At 43.5% G+C, this 17,873-nt stretch overlaps 1 protein-coding gene across 1 annotated transcript in view; it reads right to left on the reverse strand.

Annotated features, from left to right (window-relative positions):
• Window positions 1-17,873, reverse strand: part of kcnh8 (potassium voltage-gated channel, subfamily H (eag-related), member 8) — a 409,192-nt gene that overhangs the window by 81,320 nt on the left and 309,999 nt on the right. The window contains exon 11 of the mRNA XM_041183962.1: window positions 5,212-5,426. Coding sequence (XP_041039896.1) covers window positions 5,212-5,426 — 215 coding nt within the window. The remainder of the gene's footprint in view (window positions 1-5,211; window positions 5,427-17,873) is intronic.

A 17,873-nucleotide genomic window follows, 5' to 3' on the forward strand; every position in this document is an offset into this window, starting at 1 on the left:
CCAATTCATTGTAAGTCCTTGGTTGCTAATACCCTTCTAGGGCATAAAAACAAAATGCTGCTGGAAATCTGAAACAAAAACAGAAAATGCTGGAAAAACTCAGCAGGTCCAGCAGCATCTGTGGAGGGAGAAACAGAGTTAACGTTTCGAGTCTATGTGACCCTTCTTCAGAGCTCTGCAACACGGATGTCTGGAAGTCATTCCACTGCTTAGGGAAATACTTTTTTCCTAACTTCCAAACTTGCTTGGTGCTCATTATTTTTTTCATTTGTGTCCCTGGTTTGGTGGTCAAAGGCCACTGGATCGTTTAGTAAGGGTTAAGTGCTCATAAAAAGTAACTCTCACATTGTGGCATTCTGTCCTCCTGTCTGGAGGAAGTGTGGTCCCCCAATGGGAGGCTCTCTAAATCAGAGTCCTCTCTTTATCCATCCGGGATTTGGCATGAAGGGAGTTGCATGCAGCAGTTCCATGCAGTAGGAGATTGAGTCCATTCACAGGCTCTCAGGCCATCTGTAATTTCTGTAACCTTGAGGAGTCCATGTTCCATGTATATGTAGATTATGTGAGATTGCAACCCCTTTCATTCTTTGCGGGGGCTGCTCCTTAAATTTTAATTGCACTTCAGCCCCACGCTCCTAATCTTTGGCCACTCGGTGCAGCAGGTTAGGCGGGCAGATCAGAAGATCTCCTCATGGGTCTGTTCCTGGGCCTGGCCAGGGCTGGCCATTAACAGGTCCAGGCCACAGACAGTTCAGAAGGTCATTTGGTCCGACCATCTGCCTCTCTTCTGCAGTTACGTCTGCACCTAGGTTTCCCTGGGGAGGGAGCACGGGGTGTCCACTGGCACGCTTGAGGCCTTCTGCAATTGGTGGGTGCCATAGGGGCTGGAGGGCATCATCAACCCCCACAAAACAACAATTTTAATTTAAATTTGATAAGCTTCCTTTCAAGTTTTACTTTTGCCCCTTTAAGGGATTGATCATTTGATTACTTGTTCATTTGTTTATTAGATTGCTCAAAAGAGTACAGGGTATAAAGTAGCTCTCTGTTTATCCAAAATGTTAAAATGCTTAAAGCATAAAATGCTTTATAAATGCTCTAAATCCCGAACTGGATAGAGTTCCTCAGAGAAGCTAAAGCTAACACTTGTGTGGTGATTTCAAAGCCAAATGCAACTTCTGCAAAGGTGTATCATAAAACATGTTGTAATGTCCAACTTATACTGGTCATCCCTGAAAGCCCTCATTCCATTTGCAGCACCTTCAAAATGATCAATGTACAAGTGATATAGGCACATCCAAGTGCCTGGCCAAAGCAATGTCATTGCAGCCGTCATGTAAACAGGGGTGGGGTGGGGGAGCATCTTGATATGCACCCCGCACTGGCCATTAATTCAGGGGCGAGTAGTTGCCAACACCGGAACAAAGCCTTTGAACCCACATTCACTGATGAATCATTGACAGAGAAAGGACCTTTGGAGGCTAATGGTGATTCTTGTTTCTTACTCATTGATACACAGAGAGGAGACCATCAGGAAGATAAAACCTGATTTATTGCTGCCTGCATAAGCACATACAGGCAGGAGAGAAGAAGGAGAAGATGGCAACAGCAGCGGCAGGTACTCCAAAGGGAAGATTAAAACACTCAAGACCAAGGGGCAGCAGGGCCCCCTCCAGACGCAGAGGATGAGGCTCACAGAAACATCGTGTGTAGGCAGCTCGCAATACCGGGGGTGTTCAGAAATCACTTGTCTTATCTGCAGATGTGTGAGAACTAGTGTTGCCGGCATGTCCAGGGATCTGGTGACTCACATTTATGACATTCTCCAGGAATTGGTGCCACAGGGACTGGGAGGACATCTATTGCCAGTGGCCCTGAAGGTAATGGCCGCTCTGAACTTTTACCCTAGTGGCTCCTTCCAGGGCTCCACTGGGACAAATGCATACATGAGTTCACTGGCTCCCTTTTTGCCAAGGCCCACAATTAATTCAACTTTGACAGAAAACAATCAAGCCAGGATGCCAGAGCACTGGGCTTTGCTGAGATTTCCAGATTCCCACAGGTGCAGCATGCCGTTGACTGTACTCATGTTGCTATAAAAGCTCCCTGGCAACAGGCATTGCAATACATAAACCAGAAAGGCTACCACTCACTCAATGTGCAGCTGGTCTGCGACCATAAGAAACTGATCATGAGGGTTTGCGCCAGATACCCAGGAAACGTTCACGACTCATACATCTTGAGTAGATCACAGATCCCGGCCATTTTCGAGGGACTACACAGAATCCAGGCTGGCTCCTTGGTGACAAGGGGTACCTGCAAAGGACGTGGCTGATGACGCCCCTGCAGCAGCCTCAGTCTCTTGCAGAAAGAAGGTACAAAGAGACTCGAGCTGCTAGCCGAACATTGGTGGAGCATACCATAGGGACCTTAAAGATGCAATTCTGATGCCTGGACAGATCTGGCAGAGCGCTCCAGTACACTCCCCAGAGGGTCTAACAAATCATCGTGGCTTGCTGCATGCTGCACAACCTGGCGCTGCAAAGGGGGAAGGACTTGCCAGATGCCAATATGGAGGAGCTGCACGTCTCCTTCAATGAGGAGGGCATCGAAGGTGATGAGGGCGTCGAGTTTGAGGAAGCCGAGGCTGCAGGGGAAGAGGCCAAAGCACGGACCAAATAAGGAAGGCATGCATGTGAGGTGCTCATTACCACCAGATTCCACCAGGAGGATGATGAATTGCATTGGGTACCCTCTTAGACAAGTGCCCTCCATTAAGGTTCAACATTAACACCAGCTTTGCTATACCTTTCATTTCAACCATGCACTTCAATATGAGAGTGAAAAATTACACATGAAGCTCACATTATCTTGACCCTTTGAAGGATGTTGAAACCTCGGGACCGTGTGTTCTTACTGAGATGAGGTGCTAACTGGAGGAGGGAGTCCTGGCATCAGACATCAGAAGGTGCTGCCTCTTTGAGCATATCTGCAGAATCCCAGTCGCAGCAGCAGCAGCCGACAAGGCTCTCGTCACAATGTTGGGATACAGCACTGTGCATCCCATCACCGAAACACTGGCCGAGACAAGTAATGCTAATTGTAGATGGTGATATTTGGCAGTCTATAGAGCCTCCGAGCATGGGAAGCGGATGATACGGTGTGAAAACCCGCCATTGTAGCAGGGGGTAGAATGTCATTTTTTACACCCGCTGCTGCACTTAGTGCAATGAGGGGAAAGATCTGCCCTAAGTTTCTGACTATATTTTTTTCTGCATTGTATTCTGGAATTTCTATAGTTTAGTAAAGGTGCTGCAGGTTTGCAGAATAGTGGCTGTAATGGAAGTAAAAATTTCCAATCCCATGAGCACAGAACATGTGTCACAGGGGACATGAGATATTGATCAGGGATCTGGTGAAAGGGGTTCAACAAACATGAAGATAATAGTGTGCTATATTATTTATATTTATTTTAAATTTTCAATGATGTTTTGTGCTGGGTTTGGGGAAAATTACTCTTTCTTCAATTCGTTTTCTTCCTGTGTGATCAGTGGCAGATATTTTTGTACAAAAACACCAGAAAGCTGCCTGTTATTGAAGCAATTATAAGATTTTAGTGGAACAAAGAGTTTAAAAATAGAGGGGAAACGGAAATGAGTCTCAAAATACAAACTTACATTGAAGGTTTGGAATGGCGAGATAACTAATCTCTTCGATTTTGTAACATCAAGTTAAAATTAATGATGGGATTTGGTTTTAAAGTACCCCAAATACCATAGTTTGTAGTTGAAAATATCTAAGTTGAAAGAAGACATACCAAGGCAATGAATAAGCACCACAGCTTGACTGCCTGAGCACATCAGTGTGCCATCAAACATAACTGGCACACCCACCTGACAATGATCTAGAGAAACTGATCCTGCAGGTTCTCCATCATCTGTGTCATCTGCTGCAGCCAGTCAGCACCATAAATATGGGACTACCAAGGGCAGTCAGCATAAGTTTCTCCTTGAACTTTGTGCCTCGCATCCTTGCAAAGGCAGGACATAATAGTATAAAGTCACAACACTGCTGTACAGGTTATTAATATCAGCCTTTTGAGCATCAAGTTCCTGCTATTCTGCCTCCATGATTTGCGTCTCCACATCTTCTCCGTATTTGTGGCAGCAATAACAAAATGTTTGTTTAAGGATGTCAGATGTCACATGACCATAAAGGACCATGTATGCCACAAAAGTATACTGCAGGGAAAATTCAAATTGATTCTCAGGTTATTGCAGAGCTGCTAAATGACCATCAGGCTACAATCTTGGAAGTTAAGTTTATATTCCAGATGAGGGGTGCTCAGTACAGGTAATGTCATCTTGGATAGATTAGAAAAGCTCAAAGTTGATAGGATTCAGGTCCAGTTAATATCCATACAAAGGTGATTAAAGCTATAGGACAGGTGGTCTGTTTGTCCTACGGCTACATCTTCAATAGTTCAAGCAATTTAAGGTTAACTCCCGTAGATAGGAAGCTAGCTCATGTAGTTCCTATTTTCAAAAGGGAGACAAATCATATCCTAGAAAACCGCTGGTCTATCACCCCAAGGATCACCAGAAATTGGTCCTTGGGCCTCATCTGAATATTTGAAGTGAGCTGGGCGAACCTGCCACACACTCACGGTCAGCTAATTTTTTTGGGGAGATGAATTTCTTGGATGAAGCGCTGAATGAAGTACTGTCAATTGTAATAAATTACTTCATCCATTGTTGTGGCTCCTGGTTTACAAACAACATTAAACCTACATCTGAGCATTACCAACATTGATTTATCAATACATATATGAATTGTTTCAGGAGTGGAAAGGAGGGCAAGAAACTTGAGGAAATGGGAATGGCAATGGAATTTATAAGGATATATATGTAGATGGGCAGTGTAAATATTCTGTAGAACTAATAGCACCAAACAAAAGTACAAATTTAAATTCTGCCAGAGCAGTAATACATTGGAAATATCAGAAAATTTGTTGGGCAAAAGTCAGACATAGTAACACTATAGTGGAAATAGTGGCTTAAGTTCACAGGAGGAAAAAGGACTGAAGCTATGGTTGCAAGTTGAAAAATCAGTTTAATGCCTTAAAAATTTACTAGTAATTTATGCAGGTCTGAATTTTCATGGTCTCCATAGTGTGACTATGAATAGAATAAGCATGGTTGCTGTACTTACATCACTTTCATGACCCTCTCTGAGGTTATAAGTGAGATTGTGATGAATGTCCTCCTTGAATTTATGAGAATATTCAGGGTAGAGCTCCAGCACCTCATAGAGACCTTTCAGATTAATACACTGCAGGTCGCAGTAGGTTAGAGCTTTAACATCTGAATTGGTTTTGATAACTTGATCTTTATTTGCGAGATTTGCACCAATCAAGTCACCTTTACCTGCAAGACAATAAGCAAGACAGATCAGCAATAGATTTTACAAAGATTGGAGGACCGCGGTTCAAACATATAGCATCAATATGACAAACTAAAACTGATTTTCCTTGGTCCCATGGAAATTAGTGCAATGCATGAACAACACAGAATCACAGAATCACAGTTCAGAAGAGGCTCTTCGGCCCATCGAGTCTGCATCGACATGTGAGAAACACCTAACCTACCTCCCTAATCCCATTTACCAGCACTTACCCCATAGCCCTGAATGTTATGACGTGCCAAGTGTTCATCCAGGTAAGTTTTAAAGGATGTGAGGCAACCCGCCTCCACCACCCTCTCAGGCAGTGCATTCCAGACCGTCACTACTCTCTGGGTAAAAATGTTTTTCCTCACATCCCCCCTAAACCTCCTGCCCCTCACCTTGAATTTATGCCCCTTTGTGACTGATACTTCAACTAAGGGGAACAGCTGCTCCCTATCCACCCTGTCCATGCCCCTCATAATCTTGTATTCCTTGATCAGGTCACCCTTCAGTCTTCTCTGCTCCAACGAAAACAACCCAAGTCTATCCAAACTCTCTTCATAACTTAAATGTTTCATCCCAGGCAACATCCTGGTGAATCTCCTCTGCACCCCCTCCAGTGCAATCACATCCTTCCTATAATGTGGTGACCAGAACTGCACACAGTACCCCAACTGTGGCCTCACTAAGGTTCTATACAATTCCAACAGGACTTCCCAACTTTTGTAATCTATGCCTCAGTTGATAAAGGCAAGTGTCCCATATGCCTTTTTCACCACCCCACTAACATGCCCCTCTGCCTTCAGAGATGCCAAGGTCCCTTTGTTCTTAGTGTCATGCTGTTCATTGAATAGTTCCTTGTCAAATTACTCCTTCCAAAGTGTATCACCTCACACTTTTCAGGGTTAAATTCCATCTGCCACTTATCTGCCCATTTGACCATTCTGTCTATATCTTCCTGTAGCCCAAGACACTCAGCTTCACTGTTAACCACCCGGCCAATCTTTGTGTCATCCGCAAACTTACTAATCCTACCCCCCACATAGTCATCTATGTCGTTTATATAAATGACAAATAATAGGGGACCCAGCACAGATCCCTGTGGTACGCCACTGGACACTGGCTTCCAGTCACTAAGGCATCCTTCTGTCATCACCCTCTGTCTCCTACAACTAAGCCAATTTTGAATCCACCTTATCAAATTACTCTGCATCCCATGTGCATTTGCATTCTTTATAAGTCTCCCATGTGGGACCTTGTCACACAAAAATAACATTGTATCTGATGTTTGTCGGTGCTCTTGGATTCATCTCAGGCCTAATTTACACCCCTGAGAGTTATGTGGGTGATCGCTCAGGCCTTCCAACAAGTGCCGTGATGATAGCCCAGAGTTTATAAGCAAAGCTGTGGATCTTTGAATGGGCAGGTTCATTTTTTGACTGTAGAAGAACCTATGAAGGAACAATGAAGCCTGAGACTGAACACTTTTTAAGTCCAAAGATTGTGGGGAAAATCCTGGAGTGCTTCTGCAATAAGCTTTGTGCCAGTGAATAATTTTACAATTGGCAGTGCTAAGGGGGCGGATTTTATAGCAGAACTGGATAAAAGATAAAGCAAGTGTCAAAGCATTCAGAATGCAAGTAAGGCCTGTATGAAGGCACCCTGCTTTGATAAGATAATTGAGCAGCTGCTACAGGAAATAGAGCAAAGTGGGGTATGCACTGTTTCATATGGAACGAAGATCTTAAAGGCCATGGTGTGCATGGCATGACCAGAGATGACTAAGGCCATCAACAATGTCATCACTGTGCCAAAGCCATCATCTGGAAATAAGTGTAACTTTTACATGGGTAGAATTTTCCCCCCGTTGGGGGGGTTGTGCGGGGGTGGGCGTGGGCGGGCGTGGACCCAATCGGCGCCCCTGATCAGGTCCGCGCCGCCATTTTACGTGGGCAGGCCAATTAAGGCCCACCCAGCGTGATGCGCACCTGGAAGCGCTGTCCACTCCCTGTGCGGGCGGGGGGGTTCCCTGAGTCGGGAGTGCGCTCTTTCGCACGTGCGCATGAAAGAGCGCAGAAAGTTTTAACAGTTCAATAAAGTGTTGAAAAAATGTTTATGACATGTCCCCTCATGTGAAACTATCACAAGAGCTGGGACATGTGCATTAGTTTCAATAAAAATTTTTGAGAAAATTTAAAATCATTCATGAAAACTCATCCCGTCTGTGGATGAGGTTCCATGAAAAATGCGAAGGTCGCCTGGGCTCTTCGCCTGCCCACCAACCTTAAGGTTGGACAGGCAGCTCCGTTAATTATTTTAATTGTTAGTTAGATGGTCTTAATAGGCCTTTGACAGTTCAGCAGGCACACAGCCTAAATGACGCGCGGCGACATCGGAATGCATGCTCGACATCATCCCACATTATTTTACATCTCAGTGAGCTTGCCCCGCCTCCGCTTGCTGATCCAAAGATTCTCCCCCATGTTTGTTTGCTCTATGGCAACAATCCAGTAATTCCTGTTACTCAATGTTCTTTGTTTGGTACTAAAACATCTTGTAAACATGACACAATCTGATGCCCACTTTGGAAAGGCTTCCTGGTCATAAGTCATAGAAGCTTTCCATGGCGTGCGGGGGCGGGCCTGACAAGCTGATGCGTAAAATGACACACGATGATGTCAGGCGCACGTCCCGACATCATCGCCGGAGTCAGCTGAGTTAAAGGCCTATTTAGGCCATTAAGGGATTAATTAACGTAGTTAGAATACTGCCCATCCAACCTTAAGGTTGGCAGACAGGCGAAAAGCCCAAGCAGCTTTTCAGGAAACCTCATCCACAGGCGGGATGAGGTCTCCTGAAGCTTTTATAAAATTAAGTAAATTTTCCCACCTTTACAAACATGTCCCAACTCATGTGACACAATCACATGAGGGGACATGTTTGAACAAATTTTTAATTTGATTCTGTCATTATCTTATTAGACATTCAATTTCCCTGAGGCAGCTCCATCCTTAATTGGCCTGCCCACGTAAAATGGCAGCATGCAGCCGATTGCAGGCAGCGATCGGCTCCGCCCGCTTCCACCCAGCCCGCCCGCTATAGGAAAAAATCCAGGCTCATAAGCCAAAGTAAGGATGTAATTCATGAAAGAGCAGCAACTTAACACAATAAACATAGTCATTGCCAATATATAAATAAAGGGAAAAGGATAAGTTCAGCATGCCATCCCAGAAACAAAGGATAGTAGTGATTGGACGTTTTCAGATTGAGGTGTGATTGGAAGTTGTGTTCCCCAAGGGTCTGTTTATATAAGTGACATATTTTCCAATTTTTATAAGTGACATCTACTCGGGTGTAGGAAATGACATTATAAAGCTGCAGATAATATGAAATTTTGAAACGTAGGAGATCATGATGAAGGTAATGATAGGCTTCAGGGTGACATGATGGTGAAATGGCCAGACATGTGGCAGATGTGGAGAAGAGTGAAGTGACACACTTTGGGAGGACTAAAATGAAAAGTCAGTATGCTATAAATGGTATGATTTTGAAAAGGGAGTAGAGAGAATATGGTGCCCATGTACACAAATCCTTAAAGGAGCTAGAGAAAATTGATAAAGTGATGAACACTTTATATAGGGTTTACAAATAGAGGCATAAAATATAAAAGGAACAAGATCATTCTCGAACTTTATGAATCATTGGTTAGCCCTCAGCTGGAGGATTGTGGACAAGTCCAGGTACCGCACTTCAGAATAAATGCAAAGACCATGGAAAAGGTGCAGCCAAGGTTTACCAGAGTGTAACCTGGGATAAGCAACTTCATTAATGAGGAGATGGTGGAGAAGTTAGCACTGCTTTCTTTGGAACAGGGAAGGTTAAGAGGTGACCCAACAGAGATTTTCAAGATGAGCGGTTTTGACAGAGGGAGAAAAACTATTCCCTGTGGCAAATGAGTCAATAACCAAAGGCCATAGATTCAAAATCATTGGTAAAAAATTGAGAGGAGAGATGAGAATAATTTGTTTCACTTACAGAGTTGTTGGGACCTGGATCACCACCTGCAAAGGGTTGGAGTGGTAATAAGGTTGAGGAATTTACAGGATTACGGATAAAGAAACAAGAATGTGAGACTAAGCATGACTGCACTGATTAAGACCCAGCGCAGGCACAACAGGCTAAAGGTGCTTCTTCTGTGCTGTAAGTTTCTATGATATTGTGATCATGCACTGATGCTGCATGTATCTATGAAACTGTAAACTTTTACTGCAGGAGAACAACATTCAATAAAAGTCAGGCAACAGCTACTGAAGGAGAATCAGGAGTTCAGTACTCCAGCAGAAAAATAGACAATCAAATTCTCCCAAAGCAGCTTCTCAGAGCAAGACATAGTGAAGCAGTTGGGTATATCCCCACTGAAGGCACGTCTTTTTTGTTTCTTTTCTTCGTTCGCAATCCTGGTCAGTGTTTCAGGAAATGTTCAGAGCCTCCTGTGCAGATGACAATCTTCTGCCAACCAATGACAACACTTAAAAATAACTTTGAGTGTGACTTTCTCTTTGACCATCTTTACATGTTCACATGATTGGCACAGCAGTTGGAGGCCAGATACCACTGCACCTACAGGAAACAAATCAGCTGGCAGCTCGTCACAATTCCAAAACTTGAAATGCAGCCACCCAGTTACATTTCCACTGGGAAGGTATAGATAGAGTATCCGGGGAATTACAGCACACTGGAAAACAGGAACAGGAAGGAGAAGAAGTCGTGCTCCTCTGCCAAAAGAGCAGGAAGTCTCACCTCTCATACACAGTAGATCCAAATCTCATGATTTGCATTCAAAACAAACAATGCCTTTGGGGTATAATAGACTATTGATCGCTGGCTGATATGCCTTTATCCTTCTGCACCATGGCAACAAATGTATTCAAATTCACATCCTGCATGTGTGAGGTGTTGATGCATGCTATAGGAGCATGTAGACAGCCTTGTGGCGGATCCAGGACCATCTGCTAAGTCACTGCTCATAGTTCACACCTTGTTGATATTCTTAAGTTCTCTTATAAATTCTAAGATTGCTGTAATATAGATGTTGTCTCTGTGGCAGCACCAGTGGATAGGCTCAGGGAAGAGGTAAAATGTAAGAAAATGTCATCTACAATGTTCCAATGGGTTTGGAAGTCCTAAGGTCTACATGGAGAATGGTAGACAGGCCAATAGAAGCAGGAAAGCTTCAATAGTCTATGGATGTGCTCCCTATCCCCAGAAGGCTCCAATTCTACTGGTGTCAGTCACTTCCCCTGCCATCCCAACATGCAAGTAGATGCTTCTATCAATGCTAGATTGCAGACAACAGTATGTAACTATGATCTTAGATACCCACAGAACAATGTAGGCATCAGAACCTCTGTTTCACCATTCCAATGGTTTTCTCAATAGCAATTCTATTGGAAAGAAGGGATTCATTATATTACTGCTCTGCCTCAAGAGATGGAGCCAGGTCCAAAACAGACACCTGGCTCAAAGAAGGGCAGGACTGGGTGTTAAATATTCCTGAATATGAGGCATTTGGGAGAGGCATAAAAAAGAAAAGGGGGGTGGTGGGGAGTGGCAATATTGGTTAAAGATGGCATCACAGTACTGTGAATATTTAACACCCAGTCCTGTCCTTCTTTGTGCCAGGTGTCTGTTTTGACCTGGCTCCAGAGAGGTCAAGAACAGAATCTCTCTGGCTAGAGGTAAGGAATGAAAAAAGTGCAATAACATTGATTGGTGTAGCGTATAGACCACCAACTAGTGGGAGAGATGTGGAGAAACAAATCTGCAAAAAAATTACAGAGACGTGCAAGAATTGTAGAGTAATTATAATGGGGGACTTCAATTATCCAAATGTAGATTGGGATAGCAATAGCACAAAGGGACGAGAGGGGTGAGAGTTCCTGGAATGTGTTCAAGATAATTTTCTGCAGCAGCATGTTTCCAGTCTAACGAGAAGACATGCATTTTTGGACCTGGGTTTTGGGGAATGAGTTGGATCAAACATCAGTGGGAAAGGCTCTTGGGACAGTGATCATTGGATCATGAGGTTTAGGTTGGTCATGGAAAAGGACAAGGAACAATCCAGAGCAGGGATAATTAATTGGGGGAAAGCCAACTTCGATGGAATGAGAATGCATCTGAGTCAAGTGAGTTGGAATCAAATGTTGGCAGAAAAGACAGTGGCTGAACAATGGGTCACCTTCAAAGAAAAGGTATTGCAGACAATTTCAAGGTATGTTCCCTTGAAGGGAAAGGTAGGAAAAATAAATCCAGAGCACCCTGGTTGACGAGAGAGATAGAAGTGAAGATGATAAGGAAGAAGTGAGCGTACAAAGATGTCAGGTAGAAAATACAATGGAGAATCAGGCTGAATATAGAAGGACCAGAAGGGAAACGGAGAAAATAATAAGAAAAGCAAGGAGAGAGAGCATGAAAAGAGGCTGGCAGCAAACATAAAAGGGAATCCCAAGGTCCTCTATAAGCATGTAAATAATAAAAAGGTGGTAAAGGAAAGAGTAGGGCTGATTAGAGACAAAAAAGGGGACTTGCATATGATGGCTGGAGAAATAGCAGAGGTATTAAACGAGTACTTTGCATTTGCCTTTACAAAGGAAAAAGATGCTACCTAGGCAGACGTGAGAGAGGAGCTGACTGGTACACTAGAAGAATTTACAATTGAGAAAGAGGAGGTGTTGGAAAATCTATCTTTACTTAAAATAGATAAGGTACCAAAACAGATGAGATGCATCCAAGGTTACTGAGGGAAGTGAGAGGCACTAGTGATAATCTTCTGAGGGGAGGTGCCAGAGGACTGGAGAATTGCAAATTGTTCAAAAAGCGGTGCAAGGATAAAGGGGTGGCAGGGAAATTTCTGGAAACTATAGTTCAGGATAAAATCAATAGTCACTTAGACAAGTGCAGGGTAATTAAGGAAAGCCAGCATGGATTCATTAAGGGAAAGTCATGTTTAACTAACTTGCTGGAGTTTTTTTGAGGAGGTAACAGAGAAGGTCGATGAGGGAAACGTTGTTGATGTAGTGTATATGGATTTTCAAAAGGCATTTGATATAGTGCCATACAACAGACTTGTGAGCAAAATTGTAGGTCATGGAATAAAAGGTAAAGTAGGCACTTGGATAAGAAATTGGCTGAGTGACAAGAAACAGAGAGAAGTGATAGATGGTTGTTTTTCAGATTGTGGGAAGGTTTGTTGAGGAGTTCCCCAGGGGTCAGTGTTGAGACCCTTGCTCTTACTGATATATATTAATGACCGAGACTGTGGTGTGCAGGACACGATTTCAAAATTTTCAGATGATATGAAGATTGGAAATGTTGTCAACCAAGATGAGGACAGTCTTGAACTTCAAAAGGCCATAGATTTTGTGGAATGGGCAGACGAGTGACAGATGAAGGTCAATGCAGAGAAGTCTGAGGTGATCCATTTTGGCAGTAAGAATATAGTAAGAGAGTATAAAATAAATGGAGAGACTCTAAAGGAGATACAGGAACAGAGGGACCTTGATGTATATGTACATAGGTCATTGAACATGGCAGAGTATGTTGAGAGAGCAGTTAGTAAAGCATATAGTATCTTAGGCTTTATTAATAGGGGCATTGAATACAAGAGGAAGGAGGTCATAATGAATTTGTATAAGACACTAGTTAGACCTCATCTGGAGTACTGCATCCAATTCTGGGCGCCATTGTTCAGGAAGGATGTGAAGGCATTGGAGAGAATACAGAGAAGATTCGCAAGAATGATTCCAGGGATAAACAATTATAGCCATAATGATAGATTGGAGAGGTTGGGACTGTTTTCCTTGGAGAAAAGAAGGCTGAGAGGAGACTTGATAGAGGTATTCAAGATCTTAAGGGGTTTGGACAAGGCAAATAGTGAGAAACTGTTCCACTCAAGAGAGCATCAAGAACTAGAGGGCACAAATTCAAAATAATTGGCAAAAGGAGTAAATGTGATGTGAGGAAAAATATTTTCACTGAGAGTGTGGTTGGAGTCTGGAATGAACTTCCTGAAAGGGTGGTGGAAGCAGGTTCAATTGAGATATCCAAAAGGGAATTGGATTGCTACGTGAAAAGAATTAGTTAGCAAGGTTACGGGCATTAGGCAGGGGAGTGGGACTAGGCGGAATGCTCTTTCAGAGAGCCAGTGTAGACTCAATGGACCGAATGACTTCCATCTGCACTGTAAAGATCCTGTGATTCAATGATACTGCATTACTATAGCAAAAGAACCAGGCATGATTTCCTCCCTTCAGTTCTTGATCTTCATACAAGGTCGAAAGATGGGCTGCCTGTAGATGAGGAATTGTATGAGCTGGCAGGAAAACTTGATTAATTTTATGCTAATGACTGCACATAAGCTGCGCATTAATTGATTAGTGCCCTTTTCATTCAAATAAGAGGCTTTCCTCTTCAAGGGGATGCATCAATCATGCCCTGTACCCCAGAAAAGCCAATGGGCAGAATTTTCTGTGCCGACTGGCATCGGGCATCTTGGTGGGCATGAGCAGACGATATAGCGGGATAGCCAAAAAGCAGTTTCATGCCGTTGTGAAACCAGTTTGCAACCATCTGCTCTGCTCATCAATGCAGACTGCATTCCCACTGCTGGATGTTGAGAATTTCATTGTAATACATCTGCATCATTCTAAGCCCATGCTGGGTCGATGTTTCACACTGAACATAAATGACGTGTACCTAGCGACCTGCACTTCACTCGGGACTTTAAAGCTTGTTTGCCTTCTTTTTTTTGGGCAGCACTTGTGGTCATCAGCATCAGGCTTCGCAGGCAGCACCACATCACTTTTAGGGGGCGCTCATGGGCAGGGCTCTACTTACAAGACCAGCTTTTCATTGGCTGCAGGGCTATGGCTTGCCTGAGAAAGGGAAAAAGTGGCCTCAGGCAAGGGAAGAAGTTGCAGGGGTAGGGCATTATTGGGGAGGGGGGGTATCCCAGGGTGTGTGTGGGGACACATTAATCTGTGCAGGTGGCCTCAAAAGGGCGAGGGCTGAGGAGGCAGTCTTCAGAGGAGATGAGCCCAAATAGAGATGTGAGGGTGTGTGAGAGAATGATTGGTGATGTCCTTTGAGCTGGCAGTGAGTGAGATGCCAGTGAATGTGTGATGGGCTTGTGAATGTGTGAGTTTAGAATGATGAGATGGTTGCCTTACCCTGGTGGCACGGATGAGATCATTCATCTGTTTTCTGCACTGGATGGCCAACCTCCTCTTTTGTGCAGCATTGACACTGGCCACCACTGCCACTGCCCCCCAAGCCGGAGTGCTGAGACTGGTGGGCCTCCTGTGGCCAGATTGGGGGTAGAGGACATCACGGTGGGCCTAACCGGTGTCTTACACAGTTCTAGCATTACATCCCTGCTTTTGTATTCAATACCTCATCCAATAAAGGAAAGCATTCAATATGCTTTCTTTACCACCTTATTTACCTATCCTGCCACCTTCAAGAACCTGTGGACATGCACTCCAAGGTCTTTCACTTCCTCTACCCCTCTCACTTCCTCTACCCCTTTAAATATTCTCCCATTTATTGTGTATTCCCTAGCTTTGTTTGCCCTCCCTAAATGCATTACCTCACCCTTCTCTGGTTTGAATTCCATCTGCCACTTTTCCATCCACTCAACCAAACAGTTGATATAATTCTGGAGAAAACAGCTATCCTTTTCACTATGGCCAATTTTTGTGTCATCTGCAAATTCCCCAATCATGCCATCCACATTTAAATCCAAATGATGAATATATGCAACAAACAGCAAGGGACCCAACACTGAGCCCTGTGGAATGCCACTGGAAACCATTTTTCATTCACAAAAGTATCCATCAACAATTACCCTTTGTTTTCTGTTGCTGAGCCAATTTTGAATCCAACTTGCCACATTCCCCTATATCCCATGGGTTTTTGCTTTTCTGACCAGTCTGCCATGTGGGACCTTGTCAAATGCCTTACTAAATACATGAAGGCAACATCTCCTGCATTACCCTCATCAATCCTTCTTGTTACTTCCGCAAGAAATTTGATTAAATTGGTGAAATACAACCTTCCCCTAACAAAACCATGCTGACTATCCCTGATTAATCCATCCCTTTCTAGGTGACAGTTTATCCTGTCATCAGAATTAATTCTAATAATTTGCCCAACACAGAAGTCAGACTGACCGGCCTATAATTATTTGGTCTATCCCTTGCACCCTTTTTAAATAATAGTACAATGCTCACAGACCTCCAATCCTCTGGTACCTCACCTGTATCTAGTAAGGATTGGAAAATGATTCTCAGATCATCTGCTATTTCCTCCCTGATTTCCTTTAACAGCCTGGAAAACAATCCATCTGGCCCTGGTGACTTATCCACCTTCAAGGAGGTCAGTCCCTCAGTACATCGTCTCTCACTATGCTTAGTGTATCTAATATTTCACAATCCTCCTCTTTAACCAGAATATCGGCTTCATCCCTCTCTTTAGTGAAGACAGAGACAAAGTACTCATTGAGAACCCTGCCCACATCTTCATCATCAGAGCATAAGTTACCATATACATCTCTGATCAGCCCTACCCTTTCCTTAATTATTCTCTTGCACTTAGTTTACTAGTAAAACATCTTTGGATTCTCTTTGATTTTACCTGCCAATATTTTTTAATATCCTCTCTTTGCTTTCCTCTTTTACTTCGCACCTGCACCTTCCTATAGTCCTCTAGGCTTTTTAGAGTATTAATTCTTTTTTGACTGTCATAAGCTTTCTTTTTCTGCTTTATCTTGCCTTGTATACTTCTAGATAACCAAGGGGCTCTAGATTTGGAAGTACTACCCTTTTTCTTTGTGGGGGCATGTATACACTATGCCCGTAGAATCTTGCTTTTGAATGGCTCTCACTGGGCTGTCACTGATTTCCCCACAATTAGCTGTAACCTGTCCACTTTTGCCAGATCACTTGTCAGCTTCATAAAATTTGTCTTTCCCCAATTTATAGCCTTTACTCCTATTCTATCTTTATCCTTTTCCATAATTATATTATGGTCACTATCTCCAAAATGCTCACCCACTGCCACTTCATCCACTTGCCCAGCTTCATTTCCTAATACTAAATCTAGAATTGCACTCCCTCTAGTTGGGCTTGTTACATGCTAGCTAAAAAGTTCTCTTGAATGCAGTTCAAGAATTTTGTGCCCTCTGTGCCTAATACACTCTTTGTATCTCAGTTAATATTAGGGTATTTGAAGCCCCCAACTATTATTGCACTATTGTTTTTGCACTCAAAAATTTGCCTACATATTTGCTCTTCTATCTCCCTGTCACTATTTGGGGGTGGTGTGGCTGCCCACTTTTAATTCCTGAGCTCAACTCATATGGCTCATTTGATGATTCATTTAGTATATCCTCCCTCCTCACAGCTGGTAGTGCAATGGGATTAATGATCTGCCATCATGGGTCCCCGTCCGTAGATGCCATTACTTGCTGCTCCTGTTCATGTGCTCCTGAGATTCTATACCCAGCAAAGTGAGCTCTACTGTTACCATTCTACAAGTTGGTAACATTTCAAAACAACTCAGGTTACCCATCTTAAAAACGATGACAGCGTGCTTTCATCATCATCATCATTCAAACTATAATCTTTAAAGACTGAACAAAGAAACCTCTTTTGCAGATTTTAGTGAATGTAAACACTGGAAATTAAATGAATGCTAAATGGGAAAATAGGCCCAGAAAATCTATGAGGAGTGGGCTCTCTGTAATTATGCAGAGTCATGGCTACCTTGAACTCTGCCATTAACCCAAGCAAAGTTTTTAGGGTCGGGGAGGCATGGTTTCCAAAAATGAAACTTCATTGCTGTCTGGGTACATGTGGCAGTCCGCTCCACTCAATATCCAGGAAACCCAGAAGAAACAGGCTGACCTTAGGGTTTCAGGTATTGCTTTCCCCCAACAGTTGTGCAATCTGGTCTTCTTGGGCCCAGGCTCCAATCACGGCCTGGCCCCAAAGGTGGGCCCAAATTCTGCTGGTTTTTCCGAGACCAATAGCATATTGGATCCTGACTGAAGTCTGGGGCTCACATTGAAGGCTTTGTGGTGTGTGGGCACAGGGTTGGGTAGAAGGGTGGGCAGGGGCAGAAGCTCCACTTTCACAAGGCCACTTGCTGCCATTCCAGCAGATTTCTTCCAAATACATAGTGCGAAGGCTGAATAATTTTGTGCCCATATTCTCACCTTAGCATAGCAAAGTCTACTCCCTGGCGTTTATAGTGGGTGTGTTCGTGTGGACATTATTTATCTGCTTTATGCCATGATTGGCATAATATGTTACTCTCACTACAGGTATCCTACTGGGAAAGAAGTTTCACTGAAGATGTTTTCCTTGGTT

This window comes from Carcharodon carcharias, chromosome 3 (genome assembly GCF_017639515.1).
Source record: "Carcharodon carcharias isolate sCarCar2 chromosome 3, sCarCar2.pri, whole genome shotgun sequence".
Classification (NCBI taxonomy): Eukaryota; Metazoa; Chordata; class Chondrichthyes; order Lamniformes; family Lamnidae; genus Carcharodon; species Carcharodon carcharias.